Source organism: Corvus moneduloides, chromosome 3 (genome assembly GCF_009650955.1).
Source record: "Corvus moneduloides isolate bCorMon1 chromosome 3, bCorMon1.pri, whole genome shotgun sequence".
In the NCBI taxonomy this organism is placed as follows: Eukaryota; Metazoa; Chordata; class Aves; order Passeriformes; family Corvidae; genus Corvus; species Corvus moneduloides.
This window is the reverse complement of record NC_045478.1, coordinates 64,656,649-64,679,183: the sequence shown is the minus strand read 5'-3', so window position 1 is coordinate 64,679,183 and position 22,535 is coordinate 64,656,649. Positions and strand designations below refer to the sequence as shown.

Here is a 22,535-nt window from a genome sequence, read left to right as displayed (position 1 = left end):
GGCTAGAAGGAAAAAAAACAAACAAACAAAAAACCCCAACAAAAACCCAACAAAAACAGGGGTTTATGCTTGGATATGTAACTAACATATGGAAACAAATACCTGACTAAATATGATCTATTAAATGAGACATCTCTCTGACATGGAGTTGCTTCAACATGAAGCCCCAGGGTGATGGTCTCTGAGCCCATGTTGAGCTATGGACAGGAGAGGATTTGGGGAATGAAAATCTCTCAGAATGGCAATGGGCTTCCCATTAGATCCGTGCAATGGTTTGTTTCAAGGGGATGCAGACACACATAGTTATTTTGATTTTCTTTTTCCAATCACAGACAAAATATGGATTTTAAAACTGGATTTTAAGGCATGAAAATAACTCATCTGAGTGAGAGCTGCAGAAGCTGGGTTCTTACAGCACTTCTTATTTGGAACAGTTGTTCCTTGTGCTTGGCAGCCTACCCAAAACACTGTGATAATTTGGTCTGGTTCATTTCCAGTGTCATCCTACTGAATAAGGCATGAATCCCACCATAAACTTATTGCTTAACAGAAGAGCATAGAAAGTGTCCCCACAAATCATATTTTTGTTAAATTAACCTGATCCAAGTGAATGTCAGTATATTTTGTTAAATTAACCTGACCCAAGTAAATCTCAGTGGAATTGTTTCAACTGAAAATGGAGGCCATATCTGTTTCCCAAGGATGTTTGATCCCATGGCTCTTTTCTTGGAAGCTGTTCAGCTTAGACTATTTCTTCCCACCTGCTGTTGGCAAGCTGCCACCCCCATGGCTCTGTTTTGATGGTAAAGCCACCTCTAATCTCCGAGGATCATGCAACAAGAAAGGAATATTACCATGAATTCTCTCAGCCTTCAACTCAGCTCCCCTCCCCTTTCTTTCACAGACCTGACACAGTAATGATTCTTTTATTTTCATGCGGCACAACCAGTTGCTGCTTGGTGGACTCTCTGAGGGATGACAGCATTTGGATCTCTGCCAAAGCAGGACCTGTATTGTTTGGGCCATCCTTTTTGTCACCATGCCTTGATATTTCCCAGGCTCTCTCCTGCCCTATATATTTTCCATGTAGTGGGTTGTTATTCTCCTTGTTCTGTGCCTCCCTGTTCCTGTGCTATGTCCTGTGCCAAACAGACAGACACTGGTTGAAGTGGGATGTTGCAGACAGCAGTTTCAGTACAGGCTGCACAATTTCCTCAATCTCTCAGCTCAACTACATGCCATTGCTGGCACAGTGGAAGAGCTGTGTCCTACAGGCCGTTGCCCATGACTATGTAAATCAATGTGCTCCTGTGACCAGCCAAGCAAGGAGATGCAGTGGGAGGCCAGCAGCTCCTGGCAGACACTATCCACAGAAGTGCATTACATTAATGGGTGAGGAGGGAGAAGGAACGAGGGGCAGAGACACAAACTTTGTTATCTGTGTATGCCTATCAACTGTTAGGCTACTTGCATGAGCTTTTTTGTGCTTTATGCAAAGTCAGAACCCACTGAAGTATACCCTATGCTTTATAGTTTCTGACCGTAGATGGATTTTCAAAGTTTTCTCTTTTGCTGACATTGCTGAAAATATGGTTTACTACACAAAGCAAGCCTGTATTTTGTTAAGTAATCATATTTTCCGACCTTGCTCTTCAAGAAACACAGTGACAGTTATTATAGGCCAGCGACAATGCCCATCACTAGAGAAAGCTGGAACTCATTCCCCGTTCCCCGGGCTCGATGGAGGCCGGGGCAGTTGGGGACTCGGTGAGCCCACGTACGACAGCCGTTCCTCAGGGTCCTCTGTCTCCCCTATGGCGGACGCCTTCCCCGTGCCATCCATCGGCCTGGGAAGCGCCGACCCCGGCGCTAGCCCCGGACGGCGCCGTGCCCGCTGGCCCCGGCGCGGCCCCGGCAGGTGCGGGCGAGGCGGTGGGGCGGGGGTCTCCCCGCGGGGGTCGGCGCCGTGCGGGGAGCGGGCTCGGCCGTGCCCGGGGGTCGGGACGGCGCTGCCCCCGCGCTCCGGCACCTGTTGCCCGCCGGTTCGCGGGCGGCCCCGCCCGGCCCTCACCGCGAGGGGCGCGGGGGCTACCGGAGGCTCCGGGCCGCGGTGCCCCCTGCGCCCCGGGGACGTCGAAGCGAAGCCGGCGGGGGTGCCCGGCGGTTGGGCGAGGCCGGTGCCGCGCTCGGCAGGCGCCGGGGGGAGCGGCGGGCAATGGCCGGCGGCGGTGAGTCACCGCCGGGCCCCACCTGCCGTACTTAACCCGCCGCCGGGAGGCCGGCGCCGCATTCGCGGGCTGTGCTGCCGCTGTGGCCGGGAGCGGCTCCTTCCTCCTCCACCTCCTCCGCACGGGGCGCTCGGCAGAGGCGAGGCAGGCGCTGCATGAACGTTTGTCTCGGGAGTAGCAGAAGCACCAGCAGCCCTCAAAATGCCGAAGCCGGTGAGTGGGGCGCGGCGGGAGGGAGGCGCTCCGCGGGGCCGCACCGGGTCCCGCCCGCCCGGCGCTGGGGGCTGCCCGAGTCCGAGCGCCCGGCGGGGCGGTCACCTCCGGGTGCCGCGGCGTGGGCTTTTACCGGGCTGGGAGAGCTGAGTCCCGGTCCCCGCTGCCCGGGAAGGGGCGTTCGTACTCGAGCGCCCTGGGAAGTTCTGCGCGGCGCCGGGAGGGAGCGGCGGGCACCCCGCTCGGGAGCCACATCAGCGGCTGCTTGGAGCGGGAGGGAGCGCTAGGGCGGCTGCCTGCGGGCGCAGGGCCGCGGGCAGGACAGAGGCGCCTCGGGTGGGCTGGAGGATCACCTCGCCGTCCCGCCGCCGGGAAGGGGGGCACGGAGCCCCGGGAGCTGTGCTCCAGGGATAAGGCGGTGGATTGCTCCGTCTTGTGTAGCGCTTCCGTGCTAGACACGCACAGAGCTCCCAAGCAACTCTCGAAAGAAGAGCTTTCATCACACTCCCGCTTAACGAGAAATGATATAAGTGCGCTGGCTGCCATTTAGTACGCTTGTGGCCTATGCATTTATCTACAGGAAACATGTATGCGTCTGTAAACATAGGAGAAACCTTGTTCCGTGATCTAAAAACTAAATGCCGAGGATTCTTAATAAAGTTCTCCACACTGGTCTTCACTAGTCATTACCAAAGACCTATTTCTGGTTTTGGCTTTTTTTTTTTTTTTTTTTTTTTTTTTAATTGAACGGTCTGTTTCATGCCTCCGTCTTTCTCCTGACACCAGCACCACCTCACCGGCTCTCCCTCCGACCTTCTAGTGGTTTTTTTGTTTGTTTTATTTTAAAGTCTGTTGCTACTGTGCCGGTTAGAGACGGTAATTCCCTTGGGGAGCCAACTGCCTAATGCAGAGCTTTGAGCACTCGTTGGAGCAGACGCACTTTTGAACTTTGAAGAGCATAATCAGAACAGATTGTTATTACTATCTGTTTTCAACAGAGGCAATATTTCTTAAAATGCAATGCAGTGAAGGACTTATGTGAGTATTAGCTCACATAAATGAAATGTGAAATAAGAGCAAACAAGCTTATCTTTGTGGTAATAAGTAATTGATGCCTTACCACCATAATATTAAAGTTAGTTGAACTTTTTTCTTTGTTTTTTAGGTGTTTAGGGTAACTTACATTGCAGTTCCTGTAAACCTACCAAAAAAACAAACAAACAAAAAAACCCCAACAAGATCAACAACTCAACAAAAGACAAAAACATGCCAAAACCAAACTGTGCTCAGTCCTTTTAAGAACTGATAAATCTTCAGTCCCCCTGGCTCTATTTCATCAGTAGGATGTGATATATTCCTGCATATAATAATGTCTAACTGAAAGGACCCTTCTGTAACTGGGGAAGCAAATGTATCTTTTACAAACTATGGATATAGAGGATTGTGTGTGAATAATCTCTTTCTACTTTGTTGCTGTTTGCTGATTACAGAGTGCTTTCTTGAAATATCCTGGTTAGAATAATCTGAAATCCTGGTTTAGGACTAAGTTGCACTGGAAGCCATGGATGGGTACACAAAAACTCTTTAATCTCTTTAAAAAATACAGCTGTGTTTATCCTTTTGCTTGGCAGGGCTATGTTTCTATTCCCTCAGAAATGGTGATTTTTCTTTGTTTCTTGGCTGACTAGCCAGTGAATAACAAAGGTGGATGGTGTAAACCACCTTCCACTGGGAAAGGACAGTAGTACTGTAAAGACTTCTGAGATGTGACCTACTGGCTGGGATTTATGGACAAGACTCTATGTAAATACTTTGTAAATATAAGCTTTTTTAAAAATTTGATCTGCTGTTCAGTAGGGCTAACTGCCACCTTTTTGTAAATGGAAAAGAGGAATTTTGCAGAGGTTATTTTAGTAAAACACACTGTTCAGTCTGTCTGCTTTAGACTGAGACTGGATTTGGATCCTTCCCAACTCAGCTCATTTAATCTTAATACAGCTAAATAGGATTCGTGTCAGTTTGCATGGAGAGAGGATGTAAAGCTGTCACTCCAGTGGCAGAACTGTGCTCAGGACGAATGTGACAACAGCCTTTGGCATGTGTGAGGAATGATAGCACTACCTCTTGGGATGCACAGAGAAGCAGGGTGTTTCTGCTGGGTACTTGACATGGATGCTAAATATTTATTACCTGTGCTTGTTTGCATGTGTCTTGTCTACATGGCATAAGTAAATATGGTGTTGCTTGGCAGACTTCATGCTGCCGTGTGTGAAGTCTCACACACTGGTCATCAGTTATTTACAAGTAAAGATGATGATGACAGAAAGCAAAATTTTGGCAATAACTTCCCCTCTTGCCCCTCCCCCCACAACCCAATAAGCTAAACGTTTGTACGAAGCTAATGTTTTAAGAAAAATTATAAATGCACACACAAAGCTTACAGATCATGTTTGTAATTTATTATTTCACAGTAAACGACTAGTGAGTCCATTTACATGAGAGCATTAGTGATTTTGTATTTTAATTGAGTACCAAAGTGAAGTGCCAGAAAGCCAACTGTATTCCCAGTTCTGTGGTAACGTTTGGTCATAGTTCGTAGTGTGTGATGCGTGTTTACCATGCTCAAAATAAATTTTAGTAAAAGTCCAGAAAATAATTGTGAAATTAGTATATTTGTTAATATAGACACATTTTAATATGTAATTTAACACAGACAGTCTGCCACGTGTAACAGTTACAAAGTAAAGAGATCTCTCCAAGGTAAGCTATAAATATATTACCTATAGCCAGTTCATGAGGGTTTATGGCTGGGAGTTCATCAACAGTTCAGATGCATGATTTCCATAGAGTCTGTACAGAGGTTCGTTAGGCTTTACAGGTAGTGAATTATTTTGTAAGGAAATGCAAAAAGCATCATCTTGTCCAAATCTTGCTGTGTTATCTGGAAACGAGTGAAATGCTAAATAAACTTACTTGCTCAGCCTTGCTTCTTTTCATTACTGGAGTATCTGTGTGCTCTCTGCATTTTTCCTAGATTCATGGTACTAGTTTATTTCTTTTTGACTCTTTGAATGGATGATGTTTTAGGTGAATTATATCCTCTTGCAAAACAAACCAATCTAATAAATTGTGGCTAGAACAGCACGGCTGTGGGCTAATGAACAGTGCTTACCAAAGGAGAAGGAAATGTGATCTCAGGTCTGTAGAGCTGTTAATTTGATCTGATCTACCAGCGTTCTTGGTTACTTTATTGGAGGTGGATTTTTTTGTTTTGTTGGTTTGGTTTGGGTTTTTTTTCTGTTTCCTCTTGGGGGGAAAAAACATAAAACTTCACAAGAAATTAAGTCAACTTTGCAACATAGCATTTGATTGATGTGGTGTTGCACAAGAACTTTTAATACTTGTTTGAATGTGTATAAAACTGTGTAAAGAGAGGACAGCAGTAAATGCAGTCTCACAACTTCTGGTGCTAAAGAGAAAATACAAGTGAATAATATCCAGAGGCATCTTTTTTTAATACCTTCATTAATGGCATGTGGTCAGAAAGCTGAGCATAGTCATGAAATCTGTTAGTGCCATGCTGTTGTGGGGGTGGTATTGATGCAGAGGGCCAACATATAAAGGGGATTGAAGGACTGGGGTAATAAGGTCCCTTTGCATATAGCTAAACGTGGAGGGGTGGGGAAAGAAGGTCTCTCACTAGGATAGGGTGGAAGGAGATGGATTAATCAGTGGTAGTACAGCCGTCCCTGTTGTGCATGTCATCTGCAATGTGTAAGGCTTCTCTATCAGAAAGCATCAATAGAAGGTTCTAGCGAGAGCTTTCCTTTAATGTAGGTACTTACCTCTGTCCAGGAGAGACAAATTCAAAGCAAAACCTAGAGAGGGGGTTTGGGATGACCAGAGACAAAAATCCACCTTAAGATAAGAGAGTGCTTGGCTAATTTAGCCTGGTAGAATTCAAGGAGTTATCTCTTCCTTCACCTGTGTAAAATGTAAGGGATTAAAATGCCAAAGAGGAGAAAGAATTGCTTTAAGCAGAATTTGTGGTTTAAGAGATTTTAAAGCTTTAGAACAGTTAAGTGTGTGTGGTGGGGTTTTTTTTTTATGGGTGGGTAGGGGGTTTTTTTTGCCTTCCTTGTTGATCTTATTAGAAGACTATCCCAAGACCTAACATCCCTTAAGATAAATTTTGACAAGTACACAATTTAATGCTGCTGCTTGTAGGAATGGCGAACTGGAACTGATGTCTCAAAAGGTTTTTCCCAGCCCCGTGTTGTTAATGTGCTGGTTTTTGCTAGGCATTAAGTGGTTAGACAAGTCCTCCATACCTGTTTGATGTTGAATATACATGCATGCTGTCTGCAAGTTGTTTTTTCAGAATACAAGTCTTCGGCCAAACCTTTACCTGTCTCTGAACAGACTATGGCATTAAAATTTAACAAGTTTTCAATAAGCCAGCCCAAAAAATATGCAAGTGTAGTGACAGGAATTTATTTCTAAATATAAACAATTAATAATAATGATCATTCCCAGATCTTCTCAATTTATTCTTGACTGTATATCTTCTAACAACACACAGTGGTTTTATCTCAGAGCTCTTCACAGCAGATTGCTATAACTGGACTGAAGTAAAAATACTTTTTCATATCCTCAAGTGTTCATAATCAATTAAAATACTCTTAGCTTATGGATGGCTATAGATTTAGTCAGGAATAAAATATTGCCCTTGTAAGCACCACTTGCAGTCCATCAGGTGATACAGTATGTGGTGTATTTGATACCAGGAGATGAATCCTCACTCTGGGGCAAAATGGAAACCCAAGGAAGCTTCCATTTGCCAAATGTAAGTGTCACTCACTGCTGCAAAAGAAAGGTGGAGGATTCTATGAGTAGTAAATTTAAGGAGATGACTAAAGTTATCAGAGAATGAGTTCACAGTTTTGCCAAAAGCCTTATTTACTGCATGAGCTGAATAAGCATTTCCGAGGGCAGTTTCTTGTGGGATGTTAGCTGCTACAGAGAAACCAAGGGTGTTAACTGTTATGTTAGTCACTAATTAAAGAATTTCTTAGCCTTCTTAAAGGTCAAAAGGAGGGAGCTAAGCCTTCCTGTTCGGCTCCCTTCCTCCACCCACATGAACATCTTCTTTGTCCATGAAAAAAAGCTGTGATACGTCAGGACTTTTTGAGAATAAGACTGTTTGATGACCACTGAAGATTTCCACATCAGTGTCATTCTTGTTTGGCACACTGTGCCCAAAGAGCTTTACATGGACTGTAAATCCCCTAATCACTCGATTGACCTTGATGGAAGGCAGTGCTGCCCAAGATCACTGAACCACGCTGCACACTGTTAAGTAATGTACTTTAGCTGTGTTGTGGGCTTGCTTTGAAGCCTGGTTTCTGCAACAGATAACACTTAGCCTGTGAGCTAAGAAGTACAGCTCTTTGCAGAAGAACAGCAGCGTATGGGATCCTTGCACAGAGGAGAGGGGGAAATTGTTGCTATATGAGGCTGGAAACAAGGCATAGCTCAGCGTAACAACTAACCATGCTGCCTCCATATTGCTCATCTGTTCAGATCCAGATTTTGTTTCTCTTTCTAGTTCCTACTTCATAGTGGGGAAATTCACTTGCCTTCTCTGCATCTGCTCTCATCTTTGAAAGAGCATGAGTAGCAGCCATGTGCTCAGCTGGGGCTGATGGACACCTCATAATAACAGGTGTCCATTAAAGTAAAAATCCCAGCTCTAAGCATTAACATGCAGGAGTCTGCCTTCTACTTGAGTAAGTAAGAGAAACTGTTGCTTGATGACCATGGACTTGTATTTGGCTACCTACTGTGTAGGCTCAGTGGAAGCAATACTGACTCCCCTACACAAGGCCTGTAGCCTTTTGCTACCTTTGAGAAGGGAGTGTGTGATTGCCCTATTTGGTTTGTGTGCATTTACTTCTCCCTGTCACTTTCATGAGCAAGTGCTGTAGCTATAGTGTAAAACTCTGAGGTGTCACTATCACCATCTCTTCCTCTCTTGTTTTTGCATGAAGAAGTCCAAGCCTGCTATAGTTGTTCTAACCTCAGCACAAAATGAGCGTGAGAGAGCTCTCTGGGGATGAGTGGATGGATGTCCTGTTGCTGAATCTTGAGCAGGCTTACAAAATTGCTCTAGAGTGGCTCGGTTCTGCCAAGAGACCACTGCTGTGTAGATGCAGAGAGCAGATCTATGAGCTACCTGCTACCTAAAGAAGTAGAGATTTTTAATCTCACCTTTGTACCCAGGCACCTGAATTTAGCCTGTGTAGCCTAGTAGGTAACTTCAAGCCTGTACTGTAATTTCTGGGCTTCAGAGTTTTTTGTGGGAGCTAAAGTTGTTCTTCAGCACCTAGCTGAATACACTTAGCTGGCTGGACTTTTTGTCTTTGTAGAGATAAGTGATTATACAAAGTTCCTGCTGCACAAACTGTGTTGTGAATTGGTGGGGTGATTTGCATAATTGATACTCGATGATCTCAGTGTGGGGGAGAATTGTTTTTCCTCCACAACAACTGTCACAGCTGTGAAAGGAACTTTTTCTGCCCTCCTTGTGCTCAGGGTATACTTTGGGAACTGCTGGAGCATATTTGTTTGCCATCATAGATCTATAATGAGGGGAGTGGGAAGAGTTTCATCTCAGAAGTCCTTAACCTGTTTTAGGGGTTAGGAAAGGGTACTTGGCCAATCCTTGCAATCACTTTTCCTTTATGATCTGTAACTGCTCAAGAGCAATATCTTTGTGCTTAGGTGACATTCCAGGACTTGCTATGACCTATCTTTATCTGGGAGCAAATAGTACCTGTTGCATGCTGTTTGAAGTACCTTCTTGAGAAGTGGAAGCAGTGTAGTGTATTGCACATAGATCAGATTATCAAGCTGTCAGAGGCAATCACATCATATAACTCCACTGATGAATTGCACAAATGCCATGCAGTATGTTCCACTGAAGTCCGTGAGTAAAATGAAAGAGGCTGATACAGAAGAGGTAAAACAGAAGGGTGAGATATCAAACAAAAAAAAAAAAAATCTCTGACAAAAGGATTTGTATCTAGAATGCAGAATGAACAAACATCATTACTGGGCCTCGTGTGACTTTTTGCGTTGCTATTTCTCCCTAAGTAAATGGAGTTCATTTTCCTTCTGCACTTTGATGTCTATATGAACATGGCTGGCCTTGTAGGTCAGGCAGAAGCCCTTGCAGCCTAATAGTACATCTCTGATGTTGGCCAAAAGCTGATGCCTGAGGAAGAATATTTCAAAGAAACGCACCATTGCTTTCCTCTGAGGTATTGGAGGTTGAAAGGTCCTATATAATGAGTTACTAAATGGATTTCTGTGAACTTGTCCAGTCTCCCTTTGAAACCCTGTGAACTCGAGCATCTACAGTATACTTTAACAAAGGCTGTCCTAGATAACCTTCACATTGTTTGGAAAGTGATCTACAAACCTCCTTGCTACAGTGCTATTTGATTTTTTTTTTTTTCTTGTTCAGTGTTGGTGTCCTGTAGTTGTTTTGTTGGTAGAACCATGAACACACGTTCCTTGTCTAGTCTGTTCATGCAGCTCAGGAGTTTATATGCTCTTATGTCCTAGCCTCAGTTAATTTTCTTCCAAACTGAGAAGTCTAGCTAGCTTAGCCGATCCTTGCATGGTAATTATTTGAGCATCCTTGACCTTCTTCCAGTTCACATCTGATGAAAATACTTCTTTGCCTCCTGTAACATCTCGATCTTGGAAGAGTACAGTTACTGAGAACATTTCTCCAACAGTTGTTTCTTGGATGCCTTAAACTCCCAGGTCATACTCCTATGAGAGAGTAAGTCACAGATAATAATCCTTTTGTTCACTCAGCTCACCCTGTTCCATGGCAATGTAGCTCTTCCACCCCAGAACAACCACCACAGGGTCTACTGAAAGTGTTGAGAACTGTGTGCTGTCAGGCTGTGTTGCTGCTGTCAGACTTCTGGCTCTGTAATGGCTGTGGGTTTTCCATGCCCATTGCCCTCTGGAACATAGATCTCTGCACAAGCATTGGAATAAAAGGCACCAGTATTGGTGCTTGGATTCAGGGGAAGCTCTGAGGCTATTGTAGCTTTATTTAGGTTATACACACCTTCAGATCCTGCCCTGGTTGTTGTGAGTTGGTACTGTGAAGTTCACTTTTTGTAGAAATTGTCGTGTGTTTGTTGCTTTCAAGTGAAAAAGCCAAGCAGAGGTATGAAATGGTGTTTGTGTTCCAGATCAAAACATAAGATACTCATTTATTTTTTATTTTCTCTCATGGGGATTGCAGAAGGATGATATTGCTTTATGTAGTGTAAATATTGGAGATGTTAAATTGTTTAGAAGACTCTGAAATTACTGTAAAACTTGAGCTCTCAAAGCTCTATATTATCTGCACTTGGCCCCATGCTTATGTTTCTGATGGAAGATGGCAGAAGATCTAAGCCATTCTGGACCCTGAGCAACTTCTTGAGATAAAGCATATTTGAGGATTGTTTGTGGGGCTTGCTTTAAACTTCATGTGTAAAGCATTAGTCTCACTACTTCATTATGTTTAATTAGATGCAACAGCTGTCATGATAAAACAGTCTGTGTATGCAGGAGTTTGATCCAGTGGCCTCTAGCTTTCCTCTGTATTTATTCTTTACGTACAAAGGAGCTATTGTTGCTGCACTCTGTGTTCCTAAATCCATCCTAGCATCCATTGAGGGCAAGTGACACATCCAGGCAGTGGTGCTACATTGAGCCTGTTGTCACTGGCTGTGTGTTCCTTCTTTAAAGAGCAGACTGCTGCTTGTACACAGATATTCTGAAAATGCTAATGGAGTATCGTACAGCATCAGAGAGTCTTTAAAGTGAAAATTAATGTATTTCAATGAAACACCATAAACCCTCCTGCTTCTTCATAATATCATGTTCAAAGTAAATAATTCTTACATCCTCCACATAGAGTGAGGGCAAGTGTTTTGCATGAAAAACACCTGGGCTCCCTAAGTGTACAGGGCTTTGTTCAAGGGCAGTATCCTGGGGCCTGTCAGACTTACTCTGCATTGCTTTATGTTTTGCCAGAACATAGAACTGTGCCAAGGTAATTTTACATTTAAAAAAAAATTGAATTTTAAAGTTTTAGGTAGGCCTCTATCTCTTTTTTCAATTTGTTCCTAGCTCAAGATGCAGAATGATGCAGATTGCTTGTTAGGAAAGAGCTGGGGAATCTTCAGTGACTGGAAAAAGATTAATTTTTTTTTTTTTTTTTTTTTCCCCTGGGAAGAGTGCTTGCTTGGTTTTACTGTTTCACTGAGCAGTTATTGTTAACTGCACAGAGCTGACCAAAGGTGGAGAATGCTGGCAGTCTGTCTGCGGCCTAGGCATTTGGGAGCCAGGGCTATCAGAGATGTACTGTCACTTGCACTTGCCACACCTGCATGAAATCTTCATGATCTTTTGGCATGCAAAGTGCTATTGCTTGACCTAAGATAAAGAACTGAATTGCAGCCATGGCTGCTTCTTGATTTTTCACGCAGGTGCCTACTATGCAGTTAGTACCTGCTGACAGAAGAGATAGCAAGCTTTCATTAAGGGATCTGAGATAGGCATGTAATTTAGTTTGGCATCTTCTGCACATCTAAACATAAAAAAGTTTGAATTTGCATTCTAGGATTATGTTCACGTTTAATTATAAGAAAGGTTTCGTGCTATCTTACAAAGAAGAGTTAAGTGACATGGCTGCAATACCGAACTTGATGATTTGCTTTCTTGTGACCTGTTTGTGTGTGCTGGCAGGGAGGGGGAAGTTCATTCTGAAAATTCCACCTGCTTTGTTAAAACTGGAATTTGTCTGACTCCCCACATCTGGGTATTGAACGTTTTCCTGCTCATATGAGCCCCCCTCCCCTCCCTCCACTTCATCCAGAAGTCTAGCTTTCAGATTTCGCTCCAAAATGTTTCTCAGCTTCCCCTCAAAGTACTTTATTTCCTCTTCTGAAAAACTGCCACAGAAGAAGTCATGAGTCTTTTTCACCATACAGGAGAGCAGCAAATACCTGGGCTCCTATTGTCTTGACTAAACTTAAGAAATTTCAGTTTAGTATAACTGATACAATTATTGCTCCTTAAATACTGAGGACTAGTGCCCCCAAAAATATGGTTGTGCAAGATGTTGCATTAAAGCTGACTTGTTAAGGCTAACAATCATACTGGACAATTTTAAAGTAACTATTAGATTATAGATTATTATATACAACTCAATTTACCCTCAGTGGTATTTCTCCCTCTCCTGGGAAGGTAAGCAAGGTTTTAAGGAGCAAAGACCAGCCTACTCAGCTCTAATTTTACCTGTTGCAAATGCAACAATACCTAACTGCTTCATAGACTCTGAGGAATTCCATTGGAACATGACTTAATGTTCCCATTTATTTGCAATGAGGAAGCAATGTTTAACACAATGAGGTCTGAAATGGAACACGTCCTTCAGTTCACAGATAGGTATTTCAATTTAGCATGGTATACTTGAGAAACTGGGTCGGTCAAATGAGTGCAACCAGGTTGCCTTGTCAGCCAAGGGGACGCCAGTGAGGCCATCCCCTGTTCACAGTTTGTGAACTGCTGAGGCTCTTTTTTTCCCTGTCAGCAAACTGTGCTCCCCAGTGTGTGGGGGAAGGCTCATGGCTGCTGTGCTGTGCTGCCCTCTCTGAAATGCTCCGTGTTGGGCAGGCAGTGCATGACAGGTTCTGCCATGGGAGCAGGGCGGAGCATGTGAAAGGCTTTTTTTGGTGCTGTGCAGTTCTTTCCCATTCTCATAGAAACTGGATTCTCCTTCCCACTGAAGAGAAATGGTGGGTCTGTCCTTTGCCTTCTCATTTCAGGTTCTTGGACGTCATTTAAATCATAAAAATGTAGCACTGAGAAGGACTTGAACTTGTGTTTTCTGAAGGCTGCATGGAAGTGGTTACATAATATCATAGTATCTTACCACTCCAGCAATTACTGTTTCTTGTCATATTACTCAGCCTGCAGCAAGAGGGGTTTTTACTGGTTTTCTCCATGTGGCTTTAGAAGTTGCTGTCTTCTATATAAAATGTGTCATGTTACAGACAATTCCCATTTGGAAGGGGATCAGTGAGATGTTTAAAAATAAAATCTAGTTTGAAACAAACAAAAAAAACCCCCACAAACCAAGAACCTCATAGACACACAGATTAAAAAAAAAAACCAACTGGCAGCCAACCCAGAAACTATTGACCTGTAGATTAGTGTAGCTTTTCCTTGATGAACTTGCCCCCTTCCAAAAGAAGCATTCAAATTTGGGTGACAGCATTCCAACTAGCAAGTCATCAGGCAGGCCGAACAGAATAGTCACCTTCTGTAATGCTTCCGGTGACAAATACACTCAAGAATGTAATTTTCCCTTCTATGTAATAGCATCACACCAGGAAATGTGGTGTTTTTCTGGGGATTATAATAGAACACATCCTTGTCTACAGTCCTGCTGTAGCCCATTGTTGGCAAGGCTGTAATTTGTTCATCTCTGCCCTTTGTCTATTCTCACCTCTCAGAGTGTAACACCTGTAACTTATTTTTCAGACCTACCAAGATATTTGAATTCCCTGTCCTCCCAAAAGTCTTTCTTACTTGTTTTTGACTAGGTGCTGTTTGTGATCTTACTCTGTGAGAGTACTTAACTTTGTTTTCTTATTCCTCAATCCCACCAGACTCACATCCCCTTTTCAAGACCTTGGCTTGACAGGAAAAGGTCAGAGTATGTGTCCCTGAAATAGTGCCAGCAAGATGAAGGTGCTGAGCCCAACTGGGAGGGGAGCTGTGTTTTGGCAATCCTGCAGCAGCAAATGGAATTGATCATTTGTTTGATATTCATGACATTTGTCTCCTGCTCTGAAAGAAGCTGTGGAGAATGTGGGTGCACAACGTGTCATTTGGTTGTAATTTCACATGGCTCAGATTTGTTTTATGCCTAGTCTATGTTGTATGGCACCATGTCAAATATGTTACTAGATGAGATTTGCTCCATTAGGCAGGTTATTCTGTCAGAGAAGAAACAGAATTGTCTCCAGGTGTTGTGTTCTTGACATGCTGGTGTCATAAGCTCTTAAGAAGAATATCGTAAATTGAACTAATATTTCTGCAGTTGCTTCTGAGTTATTTGTGCTATTTACCTTCTCAGAGTTGTCTTCTCCTCTGCACAGTCTCTGAACCATTACCTGTTGACTTAAGTAACTTGTGGAGGACAGAGGAATGCAGATACTGAAGTGTTAGCAGACTAGCTCTGAGCTCTGAAGCCTCTAAGATTTTTTTCCCTAGTCTATGTTGAAAATTTTCCCATAACAGTTTCCAGGAGCTGGGACAACAGTTACTTCATCAGTTAGCACAATATCTTTCTTTGTTATTGGACCTGGAACCCGTGGACACTACTGAATGGAATGTGGAAGAACAGAGAGCAGTTGCAGTGCCCTTCTGATGCTGCTACATGAAGTTGTTTTTCCTATTACCAGATACTTAATCACTACACGCGTCTATGAACAGCTCTGGTTGCTAAGGTCAAAATGAGATTACTTTGTCCTTGCAGATGCATTGCAGCCCAGGCCAAGAAGCTTGCCTGTTATTTATTCCATTAGAAGTTGCTGCTTGTGTGGCGAAAGAGCAGACCTGCAGGAGTGAGGATTAATGCTACTACTTTCTTAACAATATTATTAGTGCCACTGCTTCCTCTTGCTTGTTAAGACTTCGGTATTTCTTCAGCACAAGCAAGTCCTTATGTACACAGTCAATTTGTGTGTGCACGAGAAGGCTCAACAGCTCTGCACGCTGTTCTTCATAGAGTGTGCTGTGCAGTGCAGCACTTCAAAATGTGGCTGATTTGCTTAAACGTACCAGTGACTCCTGGGATTTCCAGACACCCAGCGACTGAAGAAAGGAGGCGTGTCTATCTAGGCTCTCTACTCCTAATTGCCACCACTTGGAAAGATACTGCACTTGGAAACCGGCTGTTCAGGAGGCTCTGGTCTTTCTTCCTCCTTGGAAAGAGGAAGAAAACATTCCTGAGCATTGTCTAAGGCATTTAGAGCTGCTAATGATAAGTGACACAGTTAAGTACCGGTTTGTCCTGTGTTAATGGGTAAAAGTTGGTATTTACTGCCCTTTATCTTGTGTATTCACTGGAATTGAATTGTATGGTCTTACTTAAATGACTTGCACAACTTCATGGTTTCACTGAGCTATTTTATTATACAAGTGAACTATTAGATTACATGCATCAGGGTGCAAAATATCCACAATGGCATAGTGTGTCTGAGAGCTGTGGGGTTGGTTTTTTTTTTCCCTGTCCTGCCTGCCCTTTTCCCTTCAGTGTGGGATCTTTTTCAGTGGAGCTGCAGTATCGGGAGAGGATGGTTAACTTCAAAGATACCGTGTTGCCTGCAAACAGAGACAGATTCTGCACCAAGGCACTCAAGAGTCAGATGTTAGAAAAAACTACAGCTGTGCATCCATAGTGTCCAACGCACCGAGAAACTGGGTTTTTGTGACAGAAAGGGATTGAAGAGGCAATGTCATCTTGGGTTCCTGTCTGGGCCTTGATTCTTCCGCAGAGATGGTGCCACTCAGCTGGTTGGCAGTGTGTTGCCTCCTTTGAATATTTTTCAAATGGCACTTCAATTTTTCAAGTTAGACACTCTACTGATGTGCATGGACTTTGAAAGGCTGCACCTGCCCCACAGATTGATCTACTGACTTAGCATTATAAAAGATGTTGTTTTAACAACAACAACAAGAGCAAATGCATGACTTAAGGGCATTGCTGAAGCACAGAAGATTCCATTCTAACTACCACAGCTTTCCATAGTGTTACAACCATTTAAACTTTACTCTGAAGTTCTCTCTAGCTCTAGCCTTCATCTTCTACTCTCTTGTTCGAGTTGGTAAGGTAGCTAACATGTTGCAGTCCAGTCTGAAGTCATGGAACTGGTGTTCAGTCTTTCAGTGTACTTAGATCTTCAGCTTCATGGAGAGTTTCTCCTTTTAATGCAAATGGCATTGCCTTTTACACAGCATGCTCTTGTGGATCCAATTTGTTAGCAATTTTATGCATCCTAAGACAGGCGAAGAGGAAAAACTTGTGTTCTGTAATGTTTTTGTAAGCACAAGCAAACCTTAAAGGCTCTATTTCTCATTTTAAGTGTGTTAGCCTCAGACATCAAAGTAGAATTACTGAATATTTAAGGTTGTAAGGGACCTTAAATATAATCTGTTTCCAACCCCAAGAATAATAAAGTGTTATGACATTGGCCTATCAAGAAAGAAGTCACATCTTACTGTCCAGGATTTTTAGCATGCTTTGTGTGCTTAAATGCACATATTTTTTAATATAACCCTTATTTCATGTATAACAGCCATATGCTGTTCTCTTCCCTCCACACCCCTGTGCTCTTAAAAATGAAAAACTGTTTTCATTTTGGTTATGGCTTCAACATTGTCCTGGATTATTGCCAGGATTTGGTAGGATCTTACAAAGGACATGCCTTGCCTAGACAGGGTGAGCAGGACTTCACTTGTGAAAGTTGTGTTAACTGTGTCTTGCTCTTTTTGTTGCTTATGGAAATTAGTTTGAGTTGTTCCCTGTTTTCCTCCCCAACAATACCTGAGTTGGTTAGCACTTTGGGTGTTGATTTAATCATCTTGGCACCATGGGGAGTTTCATCTGGTCTGACCTGAGTCCCAAACTGATTGACTCTCAATGTAACAGGCATCAAGGTTTCTTGAGACTGTCTAAACCAGGGTTTCATGTGGGTTAAGCTCTGTTTGCTGCTTTACTATGAGCTTCTCTGTGGCTAAAAGCTTGTATGGAGTGGTTGTAGGACATCCATTTAGAAACACTGTTAAAACTATTATGTTCTTGAAGTCAAGGTTAAGGTTTGGAGATGAGAAGCAGAAGGGCTTAATAGGGCAGAAAGGAGACTCAAAGGATATTCCCAGGCAGTCACCAACTCATTGAAGGGACAGAAGGCCTTGTCTCTTCTTGCTCTGCCTATCATGTGGCTGGCAGTCTGTCTGAGGGCACACCAGGGAATTCCTCTTTGTCCTGATGGTTATGCAGCCCTTAAAGAACATAGAAATTAACCTTTACTGCAGGGCCCAAGTGTCCTTGAAAGCTTTTTGGATAACCAAGTAAGTAGTCATGTTCCTGCATGCTTCTGACTTTAAATGATGATTGAAGGGGAAAAGCACATTACTACAATTTTTGGTCTTAATACTAAAATAATTCTCAAAATATGTAGCAGCTAAATGGCTTTAGCACCAAATAGCTCACTATATAGCTGATCCTACAGTCTTTTAGTGTTGTAGTAAAACAGGACTAGGGAGTTTTAACTTTTTTTACTAGCAGATTAACCACTAAGGAGAGAGAGGAAAACGCATACATATTGGTACTAGCTGGAACTTTGTACTCAGCCATCATTCTGCAGCTTTTCTGGTAAGCAGTAGGAAGCACTTCATTTTAAGTTCTTTAGCTTGTAAAGTGATACTTATTTTACACCACTGTGGTGTTCCAGCCAGAAGTACAAATAACTTGCACAGCACAAAACTGAAGACGACAAGCATATGTTTTCTTGAAGTGGGTAGAAAGGGATTAGAATATGATTAGGGATTTATTGTTGAGAGGGATTAAGCAACAGGTGTTTTTTAAGGTCACATCTTTGAATTGCAGCCTTGCTGTTCCAGAGAATTTGATACTGAATTTCCCCTCCCTTCCTACACTGGAAACACTTCTTGGGAAACCTTTGGTTCTTAAGGCACGGGAAGAAAACCTTAAGCATAATTCCATGCTCCATTATGATCCCAAATGCTACAGTTAGGTTTTCCAAGATCTCCTTTTACCTTCTTGCTTATTCTTTCATCTTGCATTTAGAGATTTTTTTTTTTTTTAAAGTCCTAATTTAGACAGCGCTCTAAAAATACAACTTGAAAGTGGCATCACTAAGTCACCTTCTCTGGTTCAGTTCTGGGGTCCCATGACTTGGAAACTGCCTTCAGTCATCTTTCTTTGGGAGGGTCCTCTGTCAGGTGGGAGAGCACAGAAGAAAGAAACAATTCTATAAAGATACTTGATGCCTTCATAGAATCACTTGGTTTGGAAAAGATCTCTAAGATCAAGTTCAGCCATTACCCTAACATTGCCAGACCCACCATTAAACTGAAGAAGGTTGGTTAAACATTTAGTGTCTCACTGAAAAAGGAGTACAAAACTTTCTAACATATTTTACTAAACCTAGCTGAAGCAACTTGTTTTATTCACAGTTCTGTGTTAATTATAACATTCTTACATCTGACATTTATCCTAGAGTTTAAACATACATAATTAAGTTGCTGGGAACTGCTGAAGGTCAAAGCTTTGTAGAGAGTGATTCTATTCCTCTCCTGCCTCTTTTACCTCTCATTTCTTCAGAGGTGTGCCAGGCTCTTCTGGTCTCTTAGCCCTGGCTTTTTGTAATGTGACATTTACAAGTTGTTGGGAAATTGTCATGAAATCTCATCTGCCTGTGTCTTACCTGTTGTCTGGCCTCGTATTTACACGTCCATTTTTTTGTCTCTTTTGTTGAAAATATTGAGCTAAAAAGCTAGTTATTAGCATAACCATACCACACAATCATCCATGTTTGGGTTTTTTAGATTTTTTGGTGGGATTGTTGGGTTTTTTGAGAAGTAGTGTGATATTGCAAGCTATAGTCAGAATATTTGGAGATAATCCTTTCCCAGTTTTCCATTTTGCTGGTCCTTATGCCATTCCCTGCAAGATCAGGTGCTGCTTTTGCCTCCCAATTAACTGCTAGTAGACTTTTTCTAGTCATTAAACACTCTTGCCTTCTGCATTCAGTAGTAACCTCTGTCTTGCAGTCTAGTGCCATTGCAGTAAATCTGGTTATGTTGTTTCTTCACTGACAGCAAGAGCTTATTGAACTCTTGCCCTGTAGCATCATTCAGTACCTGTTGCTGCTGTTTTTATGTGCTGACTAGATTTTTATGAGGGAAAGAATGAACGTTTATCCGGTTAATGCTGATTGCTTTATAAGAATAATCTGCAGCCTTTTGCCTTTAAAACCTCAGATTAATTCTAGCTCTAATATAAATGGAAGTTAAATTATAAGTCTTAAATTTAATTTAGTCATTAGGGCCTTTCGTAATCCAAGGGATGGCCTGCAGGCAGCTATACTGTGCATTCACAGTAGCTCTTAGTCCAAGAGGGTTTAGGCCTGGAAAGGGTCAAGTCTAAAATACCCTCCTGTCGAACCAGAAGATCTGTCCAATCCTGTGTTGAGTAGGAAAACCTGTGGTGCAATTTGGTTAAAACAGCAGAATGAGTGCCCCAATTAAATTTGCTGGTGTGATAACACGATTCTAATTGAGTCTTAAGTGTGTTTATTATAGAGGTTATGGGAGTGCATCAAAGCGTGGAGACTCTTGTACACAAAGTACTGTGTTAATACCTAGAAAAACTTCCAATGCATCTTAAACAATGCTTTTTGTTTTTCTCCTTAGATCAACGTTCGAGTTGTTACTATGGATGCAGAGCTGGAGTTTGCCATCCAGCCAAACACTACAGGCAAACAGCTGTTTGACCAGGTCAGTGAAGGGTTGGTGTGGGCTCTTGTCATTTAATTTTGGAGTATGTTTTGGACTATAATGTTTTCTTAAGACTGGATTCCAAACCTGTCTTTCTTCTCTCTACCTCCTAATCAAAGGGTCCCACTCTGAACTAAGATCTCTAAATTTCATCACAGTAAAAGTAAAAGGTAAAAACCGTTGCAGGTATGTTGTGTTCCAGTGAAACCTGTCTTCCTAGCATGTTGGATGATGAAGTGTCACAAGGGATCTAAAATGCTTAGACAGCATAGGTACCATGTAAAAATGCACCTCTTGCTTTGAAATACAGCTTAGCTCTTATATAGCTCTTAACTTCTAAGGTTAAAATGGTTCTAAGGCTTCTAAGGTTTTATGCTCTTGTGCATAAAACTCTTCAGAATCAGGTCTTCAGGTGGCTGATGAGGGTGTTGGCATGGCTACATTCATTCAGATGCTGGGTTTGAGGAACCACTTGCCACAGTTGTTTGAGTTTGCCGTAGTACTGGAAAACCAGAAGAGCTCGTGGTCTCTGTGCAGCATTTACAGGCAACATGCCTTGTAAGAAGCCCCTGTGCAGCCAGACAGAGCAGAGATTTGTGCAGCCTGCCTTCAGGGATTCCCAGGGAAGTGGAAGGCATGAGTGGCCAAGACTCTTCTCCCTTACTGTTATTCTTCCTGTTACTGCATTAACAATGTACAGGTCTGTTTGAAGATGGACCTACAAAGGTCAGATAAAGACAACTAAAACAAACAATGTGCTATTTATAAAACTTTGTTATTATTGTCTTAAGTAGCTTGCTGTTATAACACTGAAGCAAGGCCTAGATTTCAGCAGAAAACACTTACTGCTCTGAAAGTCAAAAAAAAAAAAAAAAAAAAAAGAAAATACTTGCGTCTAGCCATTTCTACTGTAGACCAGAAAAATAAGACTTAGTCTATGCAGATTTCAGTCACACATTTTAAGGTGATCACAAACTGTTATTTGCACTTCTCCCCTTGTACCCACTAACCTTGATAGCAAAGGGTGATTGAGCTTTAACTCAAGTAGGCAGTACCAGCTAAACAATGTCCATTCCTTCTGAACTGTTGTTGGTACGATTTCTTATTTCAGTGAGTTAACTAGAACTTGCTAGGCCTTATGGCAATTGTGCATTAAGAAGTACTTAAAAAGAAAACCCAAAAAACCCCTCAAAACAAACAACCCACAAACCAGTTTAAAAAACAAACAAAATTCCAAACCCCCAACAAACAAATAGGGCAAAAACACTTTTAGTGGGTTCTTGAAAGGAGTGAAAGAAGGAAATCAAATTCTAATCACTGCAGAACTTCACAGTACAAAACCGAGTACTCCAGCTTGGGTTTACCATTAAATCTAACTTTAATTCCTTTTGATTACTACTGCTGTGGGATAAAGACCAAGTATTCATTGAACACGGAGGTCAAGGGTTCAATCCCCATGTGGTTCATTCATTTTGGAGTTGAACTTGATGATCCTTGTGGGTCCCTTCCAACTCAGAATATTCCACGATTCTGAGACTGGAAATTTGCTGAAGAGCATTTGAAACTTGCATTTTTATGGAACCAGCATTTGGTGTTTGATCTTCCAGAGGAGGGTCACCAAGCTGATTAGGAAGATGGGTCACCTCTCCTATGAGGAAAGGCTGAGAATTGTGTGATTATTCAGCTTGGAGAAGAGAAGGTTTCGGGATGACCTAACTGCAGCCTTCCAGTACCTGAAAGGAACCCTCAAAAAAGTTGGAAAGAGACTGTTTACAAGGGCATTAGTGACAGGGTAAGGGGGAATGGATTAAAACTGAAAGAAGCAGGTTTAGATTAGATATTAGGAAGGAATTCTTTTCTCTGAGGGTGGTGAGGCACTGGAACAGGTTGCCCAGAGAAGCTGTGGATGCCCCACCCCTGGAGGTGTTCAAGGCCTGCTTGGATGGAGCTCTGAGCAATCTGGTGTAGTGGAAGGTGTCCCTGTGCGTGGCAGGGGGGTGGAACTAGGTGATCTTTAAGGTCCCTTCCAACCCCGGCCATTCTATGATTCCATTCACTGCTGGTCACCATTGCATCAGAGTAACTTCTTCCCCCAGCCCATTCATGTTAATCCAAAACAGAGAAATCAGATTTCGTCTCTGACAGTACAAAAATCCAAAGTATTGAAAGCCAGGCTTTTAAAAGCAGTGTTTTAGATTAGACTGTAAGTATGTCCTTATGACAAGCAGTCAACAAGTACTTCTCTCCACCCCACCCCCACCCCCCCATATATATTAACTAATGTTTACATCTCTTAAGAGACAGGGTCATCTCTCTGGCAGAAGAGAAGCTATTTTCTCTGCCTTCAGCTGAGAAGTTCAAAATCCTGAGACATGGAAAAGGCAGGATGTTTCAGATTGAAGATACTTCTATTGTAGCTTGCCG

The 22,535-nt window shown here is 42.6% G+C and overlaps 1 protein-coding gene across 2 annotated transcripts in view; it reads left to right on the top strand.

The window, feature by feature from the left end:
• The first annotated feature begins 2,273 nt into the window (after positions 1-2,273).
• The window catches only part of EZR (ezrin), a 37,617-nt gene continuing 17,355 nt past the window's right edge, over positions 2,274-22,535 (top strand). The window contains exons 1-2 of one of the 2 annotated variants that reach the window (XM_032101959.1): positions 2,274-2,441; positions 20,028-20,111. In XM_032101959.1, the coding sequence (XP_031957850.1) occupies positions 2,430-2,441; positions 20,028-20,111 (96 nt within the window). In that variant the 5' untranslated portion in view covers positions 2,274-2,429. Of the gene's footprint in view, positions 2,442-20,027; positions 20,112-22,535 lie in introns of those variants that run through there. The other variant, XM_032101960.1, reaches the window with a different exon arrangement.